The sequence below is a fragment of the Moschus berezovskii genome, chromosome 9, assembly GCF_049115385.1.
Source record: "Moschus berezovskii isolate FMDL1 chromosome 9, NW_MosBer_1.0, whole genome shotgun sequence".
NCBI classification, from domain to species: domain Eukaryota; kingdom Metazoa; phylum Chordata; class Mammalia; order Artiodactyla; family Moschidae; genus Moschus; species Moschus berezovskii.
The window spans coordinates 86777969-86795336 of record NC_142468.1 but is presented as its reverse complement, the minus strand read 5'-3'; the positions used below and the strand labels follow the sequence as shown (position 1 = coordinate 86795336).

Sequence of the window (17368 nt, the reverse complement as noted above, 5' to 3'; positions counted from 1 at the left end):
TAGGGTGAGTACAGAAGTTGAGCTTTAGCCTTACATCTCTGATCAAGGACATGTACAATTTTATATCTGGATAAGAGTGTAAAACAAATCATCGTCTGACTCAAGGTTAGCTTGTCTCCTTGCCTAGTTAGCTGTTTGCAAATAATGCACTTTCTGTCTCTCTCTCCTGAATGCCTAACAGTTTTAGTTACTATGCAAACCTTTCTGCCCCATGTTCACCCAGCTGTTGATCCATACTAATTACTATATTGGGATGGAAGGCATCATCAGCATCTTGCAGAGACACAGTAACATTCAACTAAACTATATTGATCATTCATGGAGACCAGCTGATCCTATAAGACTAAAGAAGTAGTTTATGATTACTTAGGCCACATTAAAGTAATAGGCTAAAATGCCATTAATGTCTGTCATCCACCACCCTGAAATATGACTTCACCAGAATTTGTTGAGGATGGTTAAAAAAAAAAACCAGAGGCTGCATCATCCTCTATAATAGATATGATTGCTACCTTCCCAGTATTCTGATTTCTCTCTTGAGTCACTGGAATTTTTTTCATTCATCTTAAGCTGTGGTACTTCTTTAATTTACTGCCTTCATTATTCCAGTTCTTATACTGCAAGTCTTATTTCCTATTCTGTTGCTGAACCAATCCACCACACACTTGTCACATTTGCAAAATCCCTGCTTACAACATTGGGTTTATATCTTTTATCTCTTCCTAAGCTCAAGTACCTTTCCTTTATACTTCTAAATTGTTCTACTGGACCAGCCAGCATTTTCAGAATTTTTTTATTTTTCCATGAACATAAAGTCCATCAACTTAAAGCTATCTTATCTATAACAGTAGAGTCATTAGAGCCAGAGATCTAATTTCATTGTGTCTTAGCACCATGAAACTATTTTTAAAACTGTTTAGGCCTTATAATTATCAAAATACATTTTAAATTTACTAATTGAGATTACTTTGTTTTCTTATTTTTGATGCTTAGTTTGGCATTCTAATTTCAAAATGGAAATAGCATTTGTGAGATGGATTCAGAAACATGTGCAGGGTTCTACTTCTGCTATTGGCCAAGTAGCTTCTATTGGACTCAGCCTTCTGCAGAAAGCAGAGATAAATCCTGGAAAAAATATAAAAAGCACTGACAACACTGGAGAGCAGCCTCTTAGAAGAAGGAACTGCCACTGCGTGAGTTTCCTGTTTTTTACAGCTTCTAGCCTGAGGAAGAGTCCCATCCATGGGGCAGCCAAAACTTGAAGAGAAACCTGCTATTTTACTTGCTTGAAGAATCATAGGGCAAAATTCAAGAAACTATTCCAGATGGAAAGTCAGTGGAAAATCTCAGAAAGAAGACAGCCAAGTAGAGGAAGTTCCAAATTCTGATTTTAAACTCTGCCAAATTTTTATCTGATACCTGAACTAGACATGTTCAGAACATACTCTAAGCAGCAGCACAGTGAAGGTTAAAGAAACTGAACTGAGATTTCAGCTGCTATTCATGCATGGGAGACAGTTTGAGATTTGAGTCTAGCCAGCTTAATCATTTGCTAAAAATAAAAAAAATTTTAAGGGAAAAGAAAAAAAAATCAATACGTTTTAGAACACTATAACAGCATCCAAACTCTAAAACATGGCACTCACAATGTCCAGAACAGAATCCAAGGTCACTAGATATATGAAGAAACAGGAAAACTATAACTCATACTCAAGAGCAAAAAGAAAAACTCAAAAAGCAATCATTGGTGGCAGTCCCAGATGTTGACCCAGATGTTGAATTTATCAGTGATTTTATAATATACTCAAGGATGTGAAGTAAATATACATTAATACTTGAATGAATGAATAAATAAGATATCTTAAGAGAAATAGAAACTATTTTTTAAAACTACCAGAAAGTTTAGAATTTAAAAATACAGTATTTAAAATTAAATAGTCACTACTTGGGCTTAGCAGCAGATTGGAGATGAAAGAAGTCAGTGAACTTAAATCAATCAGAAATTATGCAATCTGAAAGACCAGAGAATGATGGGGGACAGGACGGGGAGATGACAATGAAATGAACAGTCTCAGGGTCAAATTATGTATAATTGGAATTTCCAAAGGAAAAGGGAAGAAAATGAGATTAGGAAAAAAACGTGTGAAGACATATGACCTAAATTTTCCAATTTTGATGACAGACATAAATTTGCAATTTCATGAAGCTCAGCAATCCCAATCAGGATAAATATAAAGAAAATCTCACCTAGGTTCATTATAGTCAAGGTGCTTAAAGTGAGAGTGTAAGTGTTATTTGCTCAGTCATGTCCAACTCTTTGTGACCCCATGGACTGTAACCTGCCAGGATCCTCTGTCCATGGGATTTCCCAGGCAAGAATACTGGAGTAGGTTACCATTTCTTCCTCCAGGGAATCTTCCTGACCCAGGAACCGAACCCACATCTCCTGTGTCTCCTGCATTGCAGGCGATTTCTTTACCCACTGAGCCTTCAGGGAAGCTCTGAAGTGCTTAAAACCTAAAAAAAGAAAATTTTGCAAATGGAGGAGAATGACACATACATAAGGGAACATTGATTCAAAGGATCAGTCACTTCTCATCAGATGTAATAGAGCCTGAAGACATGGAAACAATATCTTTGAAATGCTGAAAGAAAAATATTATCAATTCTGAAATCTGTATCATGCAAAAATATTCTTAAAGAATCATGAAGAAGTAAAGACATCTTCAGATAAAAGAAAAAGAAAACAAGATTCACTGCCAACAGACCTACACTATAAGAAATGCTAAGAAAATTTTACAGACTGAAGAGGAATAAAATTGGCTTGAATTTTAGCTCTTCAGGAAGGAATGAAGAACACAAGAAATAAAAAATGTGTGGGTAAATATAATTTCTTAATTTCTTTAAAATAAATATGACTGTGCAAAGCAAAAATTATAATGTGAGGCTTAGGTGTGTAGATATAATACATAATTCTCGGTATAGTATATAGAACAACTATAGCACTGTAGCATAAAGGACAGGGCCTATATTGTTACAGTTCTTATATTTTACATCAGGTGGTATAATATTAACAATTATTTAGACTATGAAAAGTTAAGGATATATTTTATAATCCCTAGAGCAGTGATTCTCAAACGTTTTGGTGTTGAGATCCCATTACAATGCTAAGAATTACTCAGGACCCCAAAGAGATTTTGTTTATATAACTTATATCCACCTATATATACATTTTAGAAAAAATGAGAAATTAAAAATATTCATTTCTTAATTCCTTAAAATACCAATAATAAATCTACTCTATGTTAACATGAATAAAATGTTTTTATGCTAAATAATTATATTTTCCAAAACAAAAGTAAGTTAGTGAAAAGATTGACATTGTTATACATTTTGCAAATCTCTTTAATGTCTGACTTAATAGAAGACATCTGGATTTTCATGTCTGCTTCTGCATTCAATCTGTTGTGATATGTTGTTTAGGTTGAAGTATATGAAGAAAATCCATCCTCACACATATATGTAGTTGGAAAATGGAGGAGAATTTAAATAGCCTTTTCAGATAATTGTGGATATTCTTCTTTAATACTACACCAAAACTCTGAAGTGGAGGTGTCTTAAAGGTTAGTTGCCATATAGAATCTAAAGCCATATTAGTGACTTTCTGTACTCTCCATTGGTCTGTCTTACACTTTGAATGAGTTATAACATCATGCATTGATCATAGGAAAAGAGTGGTCACAGATTTTCAAAATGTTGATACATTTCATTAGACAATATCCAGAATCACTTTTGTTAATACCACTACCAACCTCATCAAAGAAAGTATTTAAGTTTGGGAAACTGCCAGTCTTACAGTGGGTACAGGTACTTAACAAGTTTTCAAAAATTCTAATTTTCACTTGAAAGTTCATATTTCATCATTGGCAATAAATATTATTAGATATTTTCTTTGACATGACAGGCTCATTTCATTTATTTTTTAAAAAAGAAGTATGCTTATTAACCAAGTCTGAATGACCATTGTTTGTCTGCCATAGCTGTCTGTTAAGTAGAAATGGGGTTTCATGAAAAAAGTGGCTCACAAGTCAAACAACCACATAAGTGCTTCTCCTCAAGACAACTACTGTGCTTCAGTATACAGCATAATTACTTCAGTGCATATCTTATCTCATCACACAGAATATTAAGTAGACAGGTACTGTGGGGTCAATACTTAATAAATATTTTCACTGTTTCATCAGGGATATTCTTAAATGAACTTTCTTTTTTAACTGGGAGTGCATAATAGTAAAGAACACAGTACTGTTTGGTACCTCTGCATTGATTTGTGCTACAGCCCACAGTTTTATCCTCGACTGTTTCTGTACCATTAGTGAGATTATCAGCGCAATTGGCCCAGGATAAATAGAAGAATTTTCAACACTTTGAATATTTCAGTACTACTTCTCAGGCATTGACATAAGAGTATCTTCTTGTATGATTAGTTGGTGCTGACACCAGAAGAATACAAACAAAATTAGTCCTGCTATATCAGATTTGTTTATTTTTAAGGCAAAAATAGTAACACATCTATTAGTAAGACATTAAATCACTATGTTTTTAGTTAAATCTTTGAATCAGTGAATTTCTGTCTTGGAAAATGGCAATGCATGTTTCATCCAGGAGGCATTCAGCAGTGTTAACTTTGCAAGGCTTTACTAGTCTCTCAGCTATTGTGATTGGTTTGCCACCCAATGCAGTATAACAACTTAGCCTATAAAATGCCTGAATGGTTTTTTAATTTCTAGTTTGGAAAGTTATAAAAACAATTTGTGGTATTTAAATGCTCACCACACCTGCATTTACAATTACAATTGTTTTGCTTTAATCTCTGAATGATTGATCTCAAAATGATGCTGCAGCTTAACTTGGACATAATGTTCTGTCGCAAAAGACAATAAGGTAACTTATTAACATTTATAAAACTTATTGAAAGGTAGTTTTCATTGCATTTCATTTGCTAAAACAGGAAATCAGTTTCACCCAGTTACTTTATATAGATTTCTTTCTTCAATGAGTCAGAGAATTCTAACACTTTCAACCTTCTTAGTATCTTAGAAGAAAACAGAGAAGCTGTGTGTAGAGAAAAATATTTGTTATTCTAATGAATATACATAACATAAAATTTACCATTTTAACCATTTTTAAATGTACAGTTCAGGGACATAAAATACATTTACATTGTTGTGTAACCATCACCACTGTCCATCTCAAGATCATCTTCATCATCCCACACTGAAACTTTATACCAATAAAAAGATAAGTCCCCATTCCTAAGCCAATAATCCATTTTTAAATATGAAAAGAATTATAATTTTTCATTTTAGAGTAAAATGTGATTAATTTCTAAAATGAGTTTAATATTAAATTTAATATTTTAAGTTTTTATTTAAATGCTTAAATATTATGAAACAAATATATTAATTGTACCTATTCTTGTTGTGCTGCCATGTAGATACAAGGAAAAATTTAGGATTTCACTTCATTTTTTTTTCTTTTGGCTACACCCTGTGGCCCGCTGGATCTTAGTTCCCCTACCTGAGATTGAACCCAGGCCACAGCAGTGAAAACATCAAGTCCTAACCACTGGATTACCAGGGAAGTCCCTCTTTCTCTTCTTTTCTTCTAGGATTTCAGAATAACTACTTGTTTGGGGATTTCCCTGATGGCCTGGTAGTTAAAACTCCATGCTTCCACTGCAGGGGGAATGGGTTTGATCCCTGGTTGGGAACTAGGAACCCATATGCCATGTTATAGGCATTGCCAAAAAAGAAAATAAACCTAATTGTTTGATAATAGTGAGGTTTTAGCAGGTATATCAGGTATAACTAAAGAAAATTAACAAGAACCCAATAAAGATACAGAGAACAAGCTGACTTAATCTCTGAAAATGAATGTATTTATACCCTAAATCAATGACAAGCCACTCCAGTACTCTTGCCTAGAAAATCCCATGGACGGAGGAGCCTGGTAAGCTGCAGTCCGTGGGGTCGCTAAGGGTCGGACACGACTGAGCGACTTCACTTTCACTTTTCACTTTCACACTTTGGAGAAGGAAATGGCAACCCACTCCAGTGTTCTTGCCTGGAGAATCCCAGGGACAGGGGAGCCTGGTGGACTTCCGTCTATGGGGTCACACAGAGTCGGACACGACTGAAGTGACTTAGCAGCAGCAGCATACCCTAAATCTATTATATCAGGAATCTATTAATAGAAAACACAAGAACACACATGCATACAGAATGTTGACACCGTCACATATCATAAAGCCTCTGGAAGACTCTGCTGTATATACAAAAGAGAATGAAAATATATTAGGCAAATAACATCTTAGTACTCGTGTTTTTAATCATCATGATTTTGATTTTTAAGATCCCGGGACCACACTTTAAGTGCTGCCCTAGAGCAACCACTTAAGTCAAAAAGAAAACAACAAGGAATAGAAAAGTATAGTTAAAAGTTCAACAGATAAATTAAAATAGACTTCTAAAAGATATGCAATTAACCGAAAGACGCAGAAAATAATGGATAGAGGAACAACAAATAAAAATGCAAATAGTAAAATGTAAGACCTAAATTTAAACATATCATTAATTATATTAAATGTCAGTGGGCTAAACACTCCTGTTAAAAGGTAGAGACTGTCAAAATGGATTTCAAAGAAAAAACAAGACCCATCTATACTCTGACTTCCATAAGGCACTTTAAATATAAAGACAGATATAAGTTGAACAAGGAAGCTAATATACTATTCATTCAATAAGTGTAAGAAGGCACTTTAAGCAAAAGAGTTGTCAAGACAAAGGGTATTACCAGATATAAAAGTTAAGCAAAGAATATTACCAAATATAAAGAGGTAGAGTTCATCAAACACATAAAAATAATAGATGTGTATATGAAGCCAAATAGTAGGAATAAAGAGGAGGAACTTACCAGGTAGCAAGAAATAAAAGGATAAAAATCCCCACAGTCATAGTTGGAGCTTTTAGTGTCCTATGCTCAGTCCCAATTCATGAGCCTCGGGAGATGTAGGTTCAGTTCCTGGGTTAGGAAGATCCCCTGAAAGAAGGCATGGCAACCCACTGCAATATTCATGCCAGGATAACCCCATGGATAGAGGAGCCTGGCAGGCTGCAGTCCATAGGGTCACACAGAGTTGGATATGACTGAAGTGACTGAGCACACATACATAATCTCTTATACTTAGAGATACAGAATCTAGCAACATTGGCTTAACATTTGAAAATCAGTCAATCAATATAATTCACTACATTGAGAGAACAAAGGAGAAAAGATAAATAATCATTTGAATAGATGTAGCAAAAACATCTGACAAAATTCAGCACCCTTCATGATTTAAAAATAACCGCAATGAAACTTTAAGTCAATAGGGAATAGAAGGAATGTTCCTCAATCTGATAAAAGACATCTCTAAAAAACCTGCAGTCTATGTCACATTGAAAGTATTGAATGTTTTGCCCTTAAGGTTGGGAACAAAGCAAGGAAGTCCATTCTCACCATTTCTATTCAATAGTCCAATAAAACAAAAACAGAAGGTATAAAATTAGTAATTAAGAAGTAAAACTTTTTTACATCTATGACTCCTTTGCTGCCCTGCATATACGATCTTCGGTACCATCTTTCTAAATTCCATATATATGCATGCATTAATATGCAGTATTTGACTTTCTCTTTTTTTTAATTTAATTTTATTTTTTTATTGGAGACTAATCACTTTACAATATTATATTGGTTGGTTTTGCCATACATTGACATGAATCCGCCCCGGGTGTACATGTGTTCCCCTTCTTGAACCCCCCTCCCACCTCCCTCCTCCCCATATCCTCCCTCCGGGTCATCCCCGTGCACCAGCCCCGAGCATCCTGTATCATGCATCAAACCTGTACTGGTGATTCGTTTCACATATGATAATATACATGTTTCAATGCCATTCTCCCAACTCATCCCACCCTCACCCTCTCCCACAGAGTCCCAAAGACTGTTCTATACACCTGTGTCTCTTTTGCTGTCTCGTATACAGGGTTAAGGTTACCATCTTTCTAACTCCATATATATGCATTAGTATACTGTATTGGTGTTTTTCTTTCTGGCTTACTTCACTCTGTATAATAGGCTCCAATTTCATCCACCTCATTAGAACTGGTTCAAATGTATTCTTTTTGATGGCTGAAAAATACTCCATTGTGTATATGTACCAAAGCTTTCTTATCCATTCGTCTGCAGATGGACACCTAGGTTGCTTCCATGTCCTGGCTATTATAAACAGTGCTGCAATGAACACTGGAGTACATGTGTTTCTTCCAATTCTGGTTTCCTCGGTGTGTATGCCCAGGAGTGCGATTGCTGGGTCGTATGGCAGTTCTATTTCCAGTTTTTTGAGGAATCTCCACACTGTTCTCCATAGTGGCTGTACAGGTTTACATTCCTACCAACAGTGTAAGAGGGTTTCCTTTTCTCCACACCCTCTCCAACATTTATTGCATGTAGACTTTTGGCTAGCAGCCATTCTGACTGGTGTGAAATGGTATCTCATTGTGGTTTTGATTTGCATTTCTCTGATTATGAGGGATGTTGAGCATTTTTTCATGTGTTTGTTAGCCATCTTTATGTCTTCTTAGGAGAAATGTCTGTTTAGTTCTTTGGCCCATTTTTTGATTGGGTCATTTATTTTTCTGGAATTGAGCTGCAGGAGCTGCTTGTGTATTTTGGAGATTAATTCTTTGTCAGTTGTTTCATTTGCTGTTATTTTCTCCCATTCTGAAGACTGTCTTTTCACCTTGCTTATAGTTTCCTTTGCTGTGCAGAAGCTTTTGATTTTAATTAGGTCCCATTTGTTTAATTTTGCTTTTATTTCCAATATTCTGGGAGGTGGGTCTTGGAGGATCCTGCTGTGATTTATGTCGGAGAGTGTTTTGTCTATGTTCTCCTCTAGGAGTTTGATAGTTTCTGGTCTTACATTTAGATCTTTAATCCATTTTGAGTTTATTTTGGTGTATGGTGTTAGGAAGTGTTCTAGTTTCATTCTTTTACAAGTGGCTGACCAGTTTTCCCAGCACCACTTGTTAAAGAGACTGTCTTTTCTCCATTTTATATTCTTGCCTCCTTTGTCAAAGATAAGGTGTCCATAGGAGCGTGGATTTATCTCTGGGCTTTCTATTTTGTTCCATTGATCTGTATTCTGTCTTTATGCCAGTACCATACTGTCTTGATGACTGTGGCTTTGTAGTAGAGCCTGAAGTCCGGCAGGTTAATTCCCCCAGTTCCATTCTTCTTCCTCAAGATTGCTTTGGCTATTGGAAGTTTTTTGTATTTCCATACAAATTGTGAGATTATTTGTTCTAGTTCTGTGAAAAATACCGTTGGTAGCTTGATAGGGATTGCATTGAATGTATAAATTACTTTGGGTAGTATACTCATTTTCACAATATTTATTCTTCCAATTCACGAACACGTTATATTTCTCCATCTATCAGTGTCCTCTTTGATTACTTTCATCAGTGTTTTATAGTTTTCTATGTACAAGTCTTTTGTTTCTTTAGGTAGATATAATCCTAAGTATTTAATTCTTTTCATTGCAACAGTGAATGGAATAGTTTCCTTAATTTCTCTTTCTATTTTCTCATTATTAGTGTATAGGAATGCAAGTGATTTCTGTGTGTTGATTTTATATCCTGCAACTTTACTGTATTCATTGATTAGCTTGACTTTCTCTTTCTGACTTAATTCACTCTGTATAATAGGACAACCCAGAGGGATAGGGTGGGGAAGGAGGCGGGAAGGGGATTCAGGATGGGGGGACACATGTATACCTGTGGCCGATTCATGTTGATGTAAGGCAAAAACCATCACAATATTGTAAACTAATTATACTCCAATTAAAATAAGTTAATATTTTTTAAAAAACCACCTAGCCCATCAAAAAAAAAGAAAACTGCAGATAACATGGTTGTTTAAGTAGAGCATGCCGAGGAATCATGAATATAGCAAGTTCTCAGGATACAAAGTCAAAATGCAAAATTACATGATTTTCATATATTCAGGGTATAATCAGTTTGAAAATTAAATTCAAAAAGCAATTCTATAGCATAAAAAACCCAAAATACTTAGGAATCAATTTTGCAAAAAACAAGCAGTACCTCTATACTGAAAACTACTACATATTCCTGAGAGAAATTAAAGATCTAAATCAGTGAAGACCATTATTTATGGATTAGGTGATACAGTATTTTTAGATAACAATTCTCCCCACAAAAGATCTATCAATAAAATGCAATCCCAATTATAATTGTACCTTGAGGTTTTAAAAAATAGAAATTGACAAATTTATTCTAAAATTTATATGGTTATACAAAGGACCTAAAACACTTTTAAAAGTAGTGCTTTCAATAGGACTTTCTGTGATGATGAAAATGTTATATATCTATACTAGCCAATATATGACTATTGAGCAGTTGAAAGAAGGCTAGTGCTACAAAGGAACTGATCTTCTAATTTAACATGTTTAAATGTGATTATGTAAATACATGTGGCTAATGGTTGTTGTAGTGAACAATGCAGAAGGTAATTCTGAAAAAGAAGAGTTAGACCACGACTTTGAAACATAGTGTAAAACGTAGTAATTAAGACATAGACAAACATAATAGAGAGCCTGGAAACAATCCACACTTAAATAATCTTGATTTTTGACAAAGGTGCTAAAACAATTCAAAGGGAAAGCTAGTGGTGCTGGAACAACTGGATATCCACTTGAAATAAAATGAACCTCTAGCTGCATCTCATATACATACAAAAATTCAAAATAGGTCACAAATTTAAATATAATTCAAAAAAGTCTAAAGCTTTTAAAACTAAACATAAGAGATTATCTTTACAATTTGGGTACAGGCAAAGATCTCTTCAGTTCAGTCACTCAGTCATGTCTGACTCTGCGACCCCGTGGACTACAGCACGCTGGGCTATCCTGTCCATCACCAACTCCCAGAGCTTGCTCACACTCATGTCCGTTGAGTCAGTGATACCATCCAACCATCTTATCCTCTATCGTCCCCTTCTCCTGCTTTCAATCTTTCCCAGTATCAGGGTCTTTTCTAATGAGTCAGTTTTTGCATCAGGTAGCAAAAGTTTTGGAGTTTCAGCTTCAGCATCGTCCTTCCCATGAATATTCAGGACTAATTTCCTTTAGACGATCTCTTAAGCAGGTCATTGAAAGTAATCACAAAAGAATAATAAATTAGACTTAATTAAAATTAAATTTTTCCATCAAAAGGCAAGACTAAGAAAATGCTAAGGCAAACCACAGACTAGGAAAATATTTGCAATGCATACATCTGACAAGGAATCATTTCCAGTATATGTAGGGACTGTCTACAACTGAATAATTTTTAAAAAGACAGCCCAGTTTAAAAAAGGTCAAAGATATGAATAGACTTTTCACAAAGAAGATGTACAAATGGCCAATAAACACAATATTGTTAGTCATCTGAGGAAATGCAAATTAAAACCAAAATATCCACAGCATGGTTAAAATTAAAGAGATTGACAACTCCAAATGTTATCTAGGAATTGGAACAACTGGAACTCTCATATTTTGTTAGAAATATAAAATTGTACATCCATTTGGGGGAAAGATCTGGCAGTTTCTTATACAGCTGAACTTAAACCTATCACATGACCCAGCAATTCCATTCTGAGGTATTTATCCAAGAAAAGCAAAAGAATATGTCCACAAAAAGATTAGAGTAAGAACATTCACAGAAACAGTCCATCAACAGAAAAAGTGGATAAACAAATTCTCATATAAACAAATTCATGTGATTATACAGTGGAATTAGTGGGGTTAACTGTCCTGGTTTGCCAGGGACTCAAAGGATTTCTGGAATATGTGACTTTCAGTGCTAAAACTAGGAAAGTTTTTTTAACTAGCAAACTTTTGAGCAAACCAGGAGTTGGTCACCCTAATTGTCCACCTCAGCAGTGTAAAGGCCTAACTACTGGTCCATCCAACAACATGGATGAATCTCAAAACATTATGCTGAGTGAGTGATACCTACACAAGAGTTCATATTCTATAATTCCATTTATGTGAAGTTCTAGAGTAAGCAGAACTAAGTTGTGGTAACAACAAAAGCAGGGGAATATTTGTGTCTGAGGAGTTGGCTGGTGGGGAACGGATGTCAGAGAACATTCGAGAGTGATGGTAATGTGCTTTATTTGTATACACCAGTTGTCAAAACTCAATGAATGGTAAATTGAGGTTTCTGTATATCTGCGTCCTAAAAGTACCTATAAACTAATACTGAACTCTAGTTAATGGTAAGCATACTGGAGTAAGGTCTAACTCTTCTTTACTTGTCAAGTGTGGAATTTCTAAAACAGTGGCATGTAGATGTATTAGGTAGAGGAAGGGAGAATCATTCTTTGAGGATTGCTTCTGAGTGGAATTGTTTGTCATGACTATTCAATTTAGAAAAAGTTTCTCTAACTTTCCAACAGCACTTTCCATGTGGCTGAATCCTTATCTTTTGTTTTATGATCCTATATTTTGTGGGAAGAATCTTAATTTGTTTTCTAAATTGGTGGACTTCTTTCTCTATTATATGTATATAATTTGGCTTCAATTTTGCTTTGTTAATTGCTCTGATACTCGTCTTTGCTCACACTTCTTTGCAGTTTTTTTATAATATTTACAAGTGTAAGTAGAGAAACTCCATATTATAAGATGTTATTACTTTTAGTAATCAAAGTATTTCTTAAACCTGTGACTATAAATTTACTTATGGTTATATTAAAGGATGATAATGCTTACAGCATTCTAACTTTTCTTGTTACTTAACTTTACTGTAATAATATATTACTTTTAAAATGGAAACTGGATTGATTTTAGGTTAGCTTTTTATTAGCAACATTTTTTTGGATTCATAATAAATATTCACAATAAAATGCACATTGTAGAAAAGCTTAGTCTTGATTTAAAAATTTAATCTTGCTAGGATTTTATTTTCACACATACTTTTTGCTGTAATAGTGAGTTAGCTCAGAGAAGATATGCTGTTGCTATCCCAAAATCTTTCAAGATATATTTCATCTTTTAAGTTTGCTTTCTTCTCATTCACCTCTAAAAATGTGTTGTTCTTACGAGGATGTCAGTTATAATAATATTTCTCAATCCTACCAAACCCATTGAAACCGTCTCATAAATTTTAATAACCTATTTCTATGCTGAAATTAATAGATTGTTTAACATACATACACACATAACTTCAAAAATTCAGTGCATTTGCCCTGATTGTAATATAATGAGAAAATAAAAGGAAGGTAATTAATAAATATTTGAATGTGTAGATTTGAGGTATGCTACAGTGGTTGGATGCTTGTATCTACACATAGAAATTGTGAATGAGACTATAAATGCAGACTGTTATAGCTGTGTTGCTTTTGCACTATATACCACAAGCAGTATTGCTGTCACTTTCACACCTTTCTGAAATATTTGACTTTTCTTGATAAAGGTCTGAACAAAAAACAAAGGACAAATTTCCCTCAATTTACATGTTATATGTGTTTCTAGATATGTTGGCATTTATTTGAAACTATACAAGCATAAACTTTGTTTATATTTAAAACAGATTTAGGTTCTGGCTCAGATCATTGTGGATACGTTTTTCATCTTCATAAATGTCTAAGAGGACATGGGGAATTTATGAAGGTCAGAGAATTCTCTTATGTGGAGAACTCTCCTGTAAACTGTCAGTCATCCAGCAGCCCTGGCCCTTGTGTGGTGAATGCCATCATTTCCGCTTAATCATTGTGACACTAAAACACAAACTTCCAAAACACCATATTAGGTGTTTTTCACAATATATGTTTGGCAACTGTGTTACTTTTCAGAATAATGTCTTTAAGATAAAAAGGATTACAAAGGAAACCAACTGTATTCAAATATTTCAGGTTAAGAATCTCTGCAAAAGTGGATACCACACCCTTCTCCAATATACACACTCCAGTTGACAACCACTGTTATAACCAGTGTTATAACAACTGTTATATAAGGATTTCTTTCTATATTTCAGGAAACGGTGAAAGCTTTAGTATTAAAATATTTTGGATTTGAAAGTGCATTTGGGTGCCTGCATCATTTTGTCATCAACATAACAATATCAACAGAGGATTAACATCAACTCTTAATAGAACAAAGCAAATAGTACAGGAATTGTGTTTCTATTCTAATTTTGCTTCTTATTGGAAATTAAGTGTATCAAATGGACTAATGTTTCTATTTCCTATTCTTTTCTCATTGTATCTAAACTACCTCTCTGATTAACATCGATCATTTGCCAACTTGTTTATTCATATATTGCTTAAGAGAGTAAGGTAACCTTGACCGAACAAAAGCTTCCTCCAGCTGCTCCTGGGCAAGTTGACAAAGAACTTAATGTATTAACAGGGTAGTTGAAACACAGGTGGTTCTAAAAATAGGAATTGTAAAGCATGATAATCAAGAGTTGATTTCAACTGGTACTCACTCAGTGTTTTCTAGGGGTGCATTGCAAGAGGTGACTATATTGTATGTGGACAATATATTCATGACAAATGTACAGGCTATTGTGATGATGACTTTTATTTCTTTTAGGGTATGTCTCTATGCCAGACTGTTGTCGTAGGCTCTGTGGTCATTCTTCTGTACTCTTCAAGAGCATGTTATAATTTGGTGGTGATCATCATATCTCAGGATACATTAGAAAGTCCATTTAATTATGGCTGGGATAATCTTTCAGATAAGGTAAGAACCTAGCATGTATTGTGAATCTAAGTGTATGATAATGAAGTTAGCCTGACTATGAGAATGTTTTAAGTGTTTGACTTACAAACACTTTTATGGAATCTCTAGCCACTATCAGTAATCATACTTCAAAGTTCTCTGTTTAAAAATTCTCATTCATATGTGTCAGTTGAAATCATTCTTCAGAGAGAACTTCTACCAAAGTAGTATTTTCTTTTCTTTTTGTGAATAATATTAACAGTGTGTTAATTCTATTGGTAATAAATCTGTTTTACTAATTTGTAAAGGATAGTGTTTAAGTATCTCTAGATAAGTTGATATTCTGTCATTAGCTAGTAAATATGGTTATGTCTTTAATTTGCTAGGATGAAATTAATTCTCTCTTGCTCAAGAACTACATATAACCTAAATATTTGGTTCAGTTTTAGATGTATGACTTTTATGAAAATTTGGCATTATCAGTCTTGAAAATGGGAGTGCATTCATAGTTCCTTGGGTATCTAGGTGTTTTCTGTAGTGACTCCTGGTACCCTTACTATGCATATTTGACCTCCCAGCATTCTCCATCCTCTGTTAGAAGTAGTCTGACCTAGGTGCATGTCATATCTTTATTTATATTAATTTAACTTTGTACTGAATTTAAGCATCCTGGAATGCTATTTTATCAGGATTTTAATTATCTTTCAAAGAAGGAATTTTCACATTTGGTTCCGTGTGGCAGATTCCCTTCACTCCTTTTCCCATTTCTCTTTCCCCACATCTATTAGAATAGAAACAAATTCAACATGGAATTTAAGCCCAAAAGCATGTTTTTAAATAGCAACAGAGCTGAGCGACTTGCATGTTACATTTCTCTACAGGTGTAACTCAGGGTAAGTGCAATTATTTTGCCTTTGGAGCAGCTGGAACCTGTAGTCTATTTTATAACCCTCCTCAGACTATGGGACCTAAACCACCCACACCACTACCCATGTATTAAAAATATTTTCATAAATTGATGTGTAGAAAAAGGTAATACCTCTTCTACTTAACATCAAAGCATTTTATGATCTTTAAAGGATAAATATCATTACATGAAAAGCCATAAAATACAGAAAATTAATTTAGAGTTCTATGTGCTTGTAAGTTGATCTTTTAATTTACCCTACCTGAAGCAAGTTGTTTGTGGAGGGTGATTCCTTACATGTAAGACTGATTTTAAAACTGCTCAACCATATTCTATTCACAGGCTCACGTAAAAGACATAAGTGGAGAAGAGTATATTGTATTTGGAATGGTCCTCTTTCTGTGGGAACATGTGCCAGCATGGTCAGTGGTACTGTTTTTCCGGGCACAGAGATTAAACCAGAATTTGGTATGATATCATAACCTAACCTAATGCCTGTTCTCCTTATTTTTAAAAATAATAGAACATTTATATTGATTTTCTATTTTTGGCAAAGACTAAAAAGGATTATACATCTCAGCCTCCTTTCTTAGTTGAAAAGTAAATCTTCATATTCTATCTACTACATTGTTCACAGGCACCTGCTGGCATGATAAATAGTCACAGTTATAGTTCCAGAGCATACTTCTTCGACAATCCGAGACGATATGATAGTGATGATGACTTGCCAAGACTGGGAAGTTCAAGAGAAGGAAGGTAGTTGCACTGAATTAGTACCAACATAGATTTTTTAAAAAAAGCTTTAACCCAAATATGAAAATGGTGATTTGCTGATATATATCAATAAATAAGATCATTTAACATTGGCGCATAGAACAGTAGATGTTAAACCCATGATGAGACCTGTACTGTAAAGAATTATCATCTGCTCCTAAGTCCATATATTACCTTTATTTGAGAAATGCTTTTGGGGGTAAAATGGCACCCTTTCATTTCAGGATCCCTTGTTAGTTCAAACCTGATGGGGGTTGGTGAGTAGAGAAGAAATACTATTATAGTGATTATATATGTTTCCATATCTACTGTGCTGTTCAAAATCCACAGAGAAACTCTAAATAAAACTCTTATAAAACACTATAAGAAATCTTCAGTGCCCTCCTTGTTCCAAAATCATTATAAGTCCATACCATTAGCTTTGTATCAGTGCAAAGAGAAAGCCTTAATGCACACTAAATAATGCTTTGTGTTTGATATAGCATTTTCTATAATCCTCACTTCATCTGGACAAGTTACTTTACCTCAATTTTTTGTCTGTTTTTCGTCTATAAAATAGGGATAATTATAGAACCTATCTGATAGGATTGTTGTGAATACTGAGTGCATTTGTGTGTTAACATACATATGTATGTCCTAGAATAAAGCCCCTTACATAATAAGCACTATATTACTATTATTATTATATGATAATCAAGTTCTACTAATTTTGAATGGTATTTATTCATTCTCTTCTAATACGTGATATAGAATCAAGGATATTAGATATAAGTTATTGAATTTTGTAGAAAGCCATTATTTGGTGAAGAACATAATTCATTGAAAACTAGAAGTGCCAACATGAGTTACTATATCTTGATCACAGT

The 17368-nt window shown here is 34.3% G+C and overlaps 1 protein-coding gene across 1 annotated transcript in view; it reads left to right on the top strand.

The window, feature by feature from the left end:
* GPR137C (G protein-coupled receptor 137C) overlaps positions 1-17368 on the top strand; it is a 60482-nt gene that overhangs the window by 40033 nt on the left and 3081 nt on the right. Inside the window, exons 4-6 of the mRNA XM_055437451.2 lie at positions 14693-14842; positions 16071-16196; positions 16366-16484. Of these exons, the coding sequence (XP_055293426.1) occupies positions 14693-14842; positions 16071-16196; positions 16366-16484 (395 nt within the window). The remainder of the gene's footprint in view (positions 1-14692; positions 14843-16070; positions 16197-16365; positions 16485-17368) is intronic.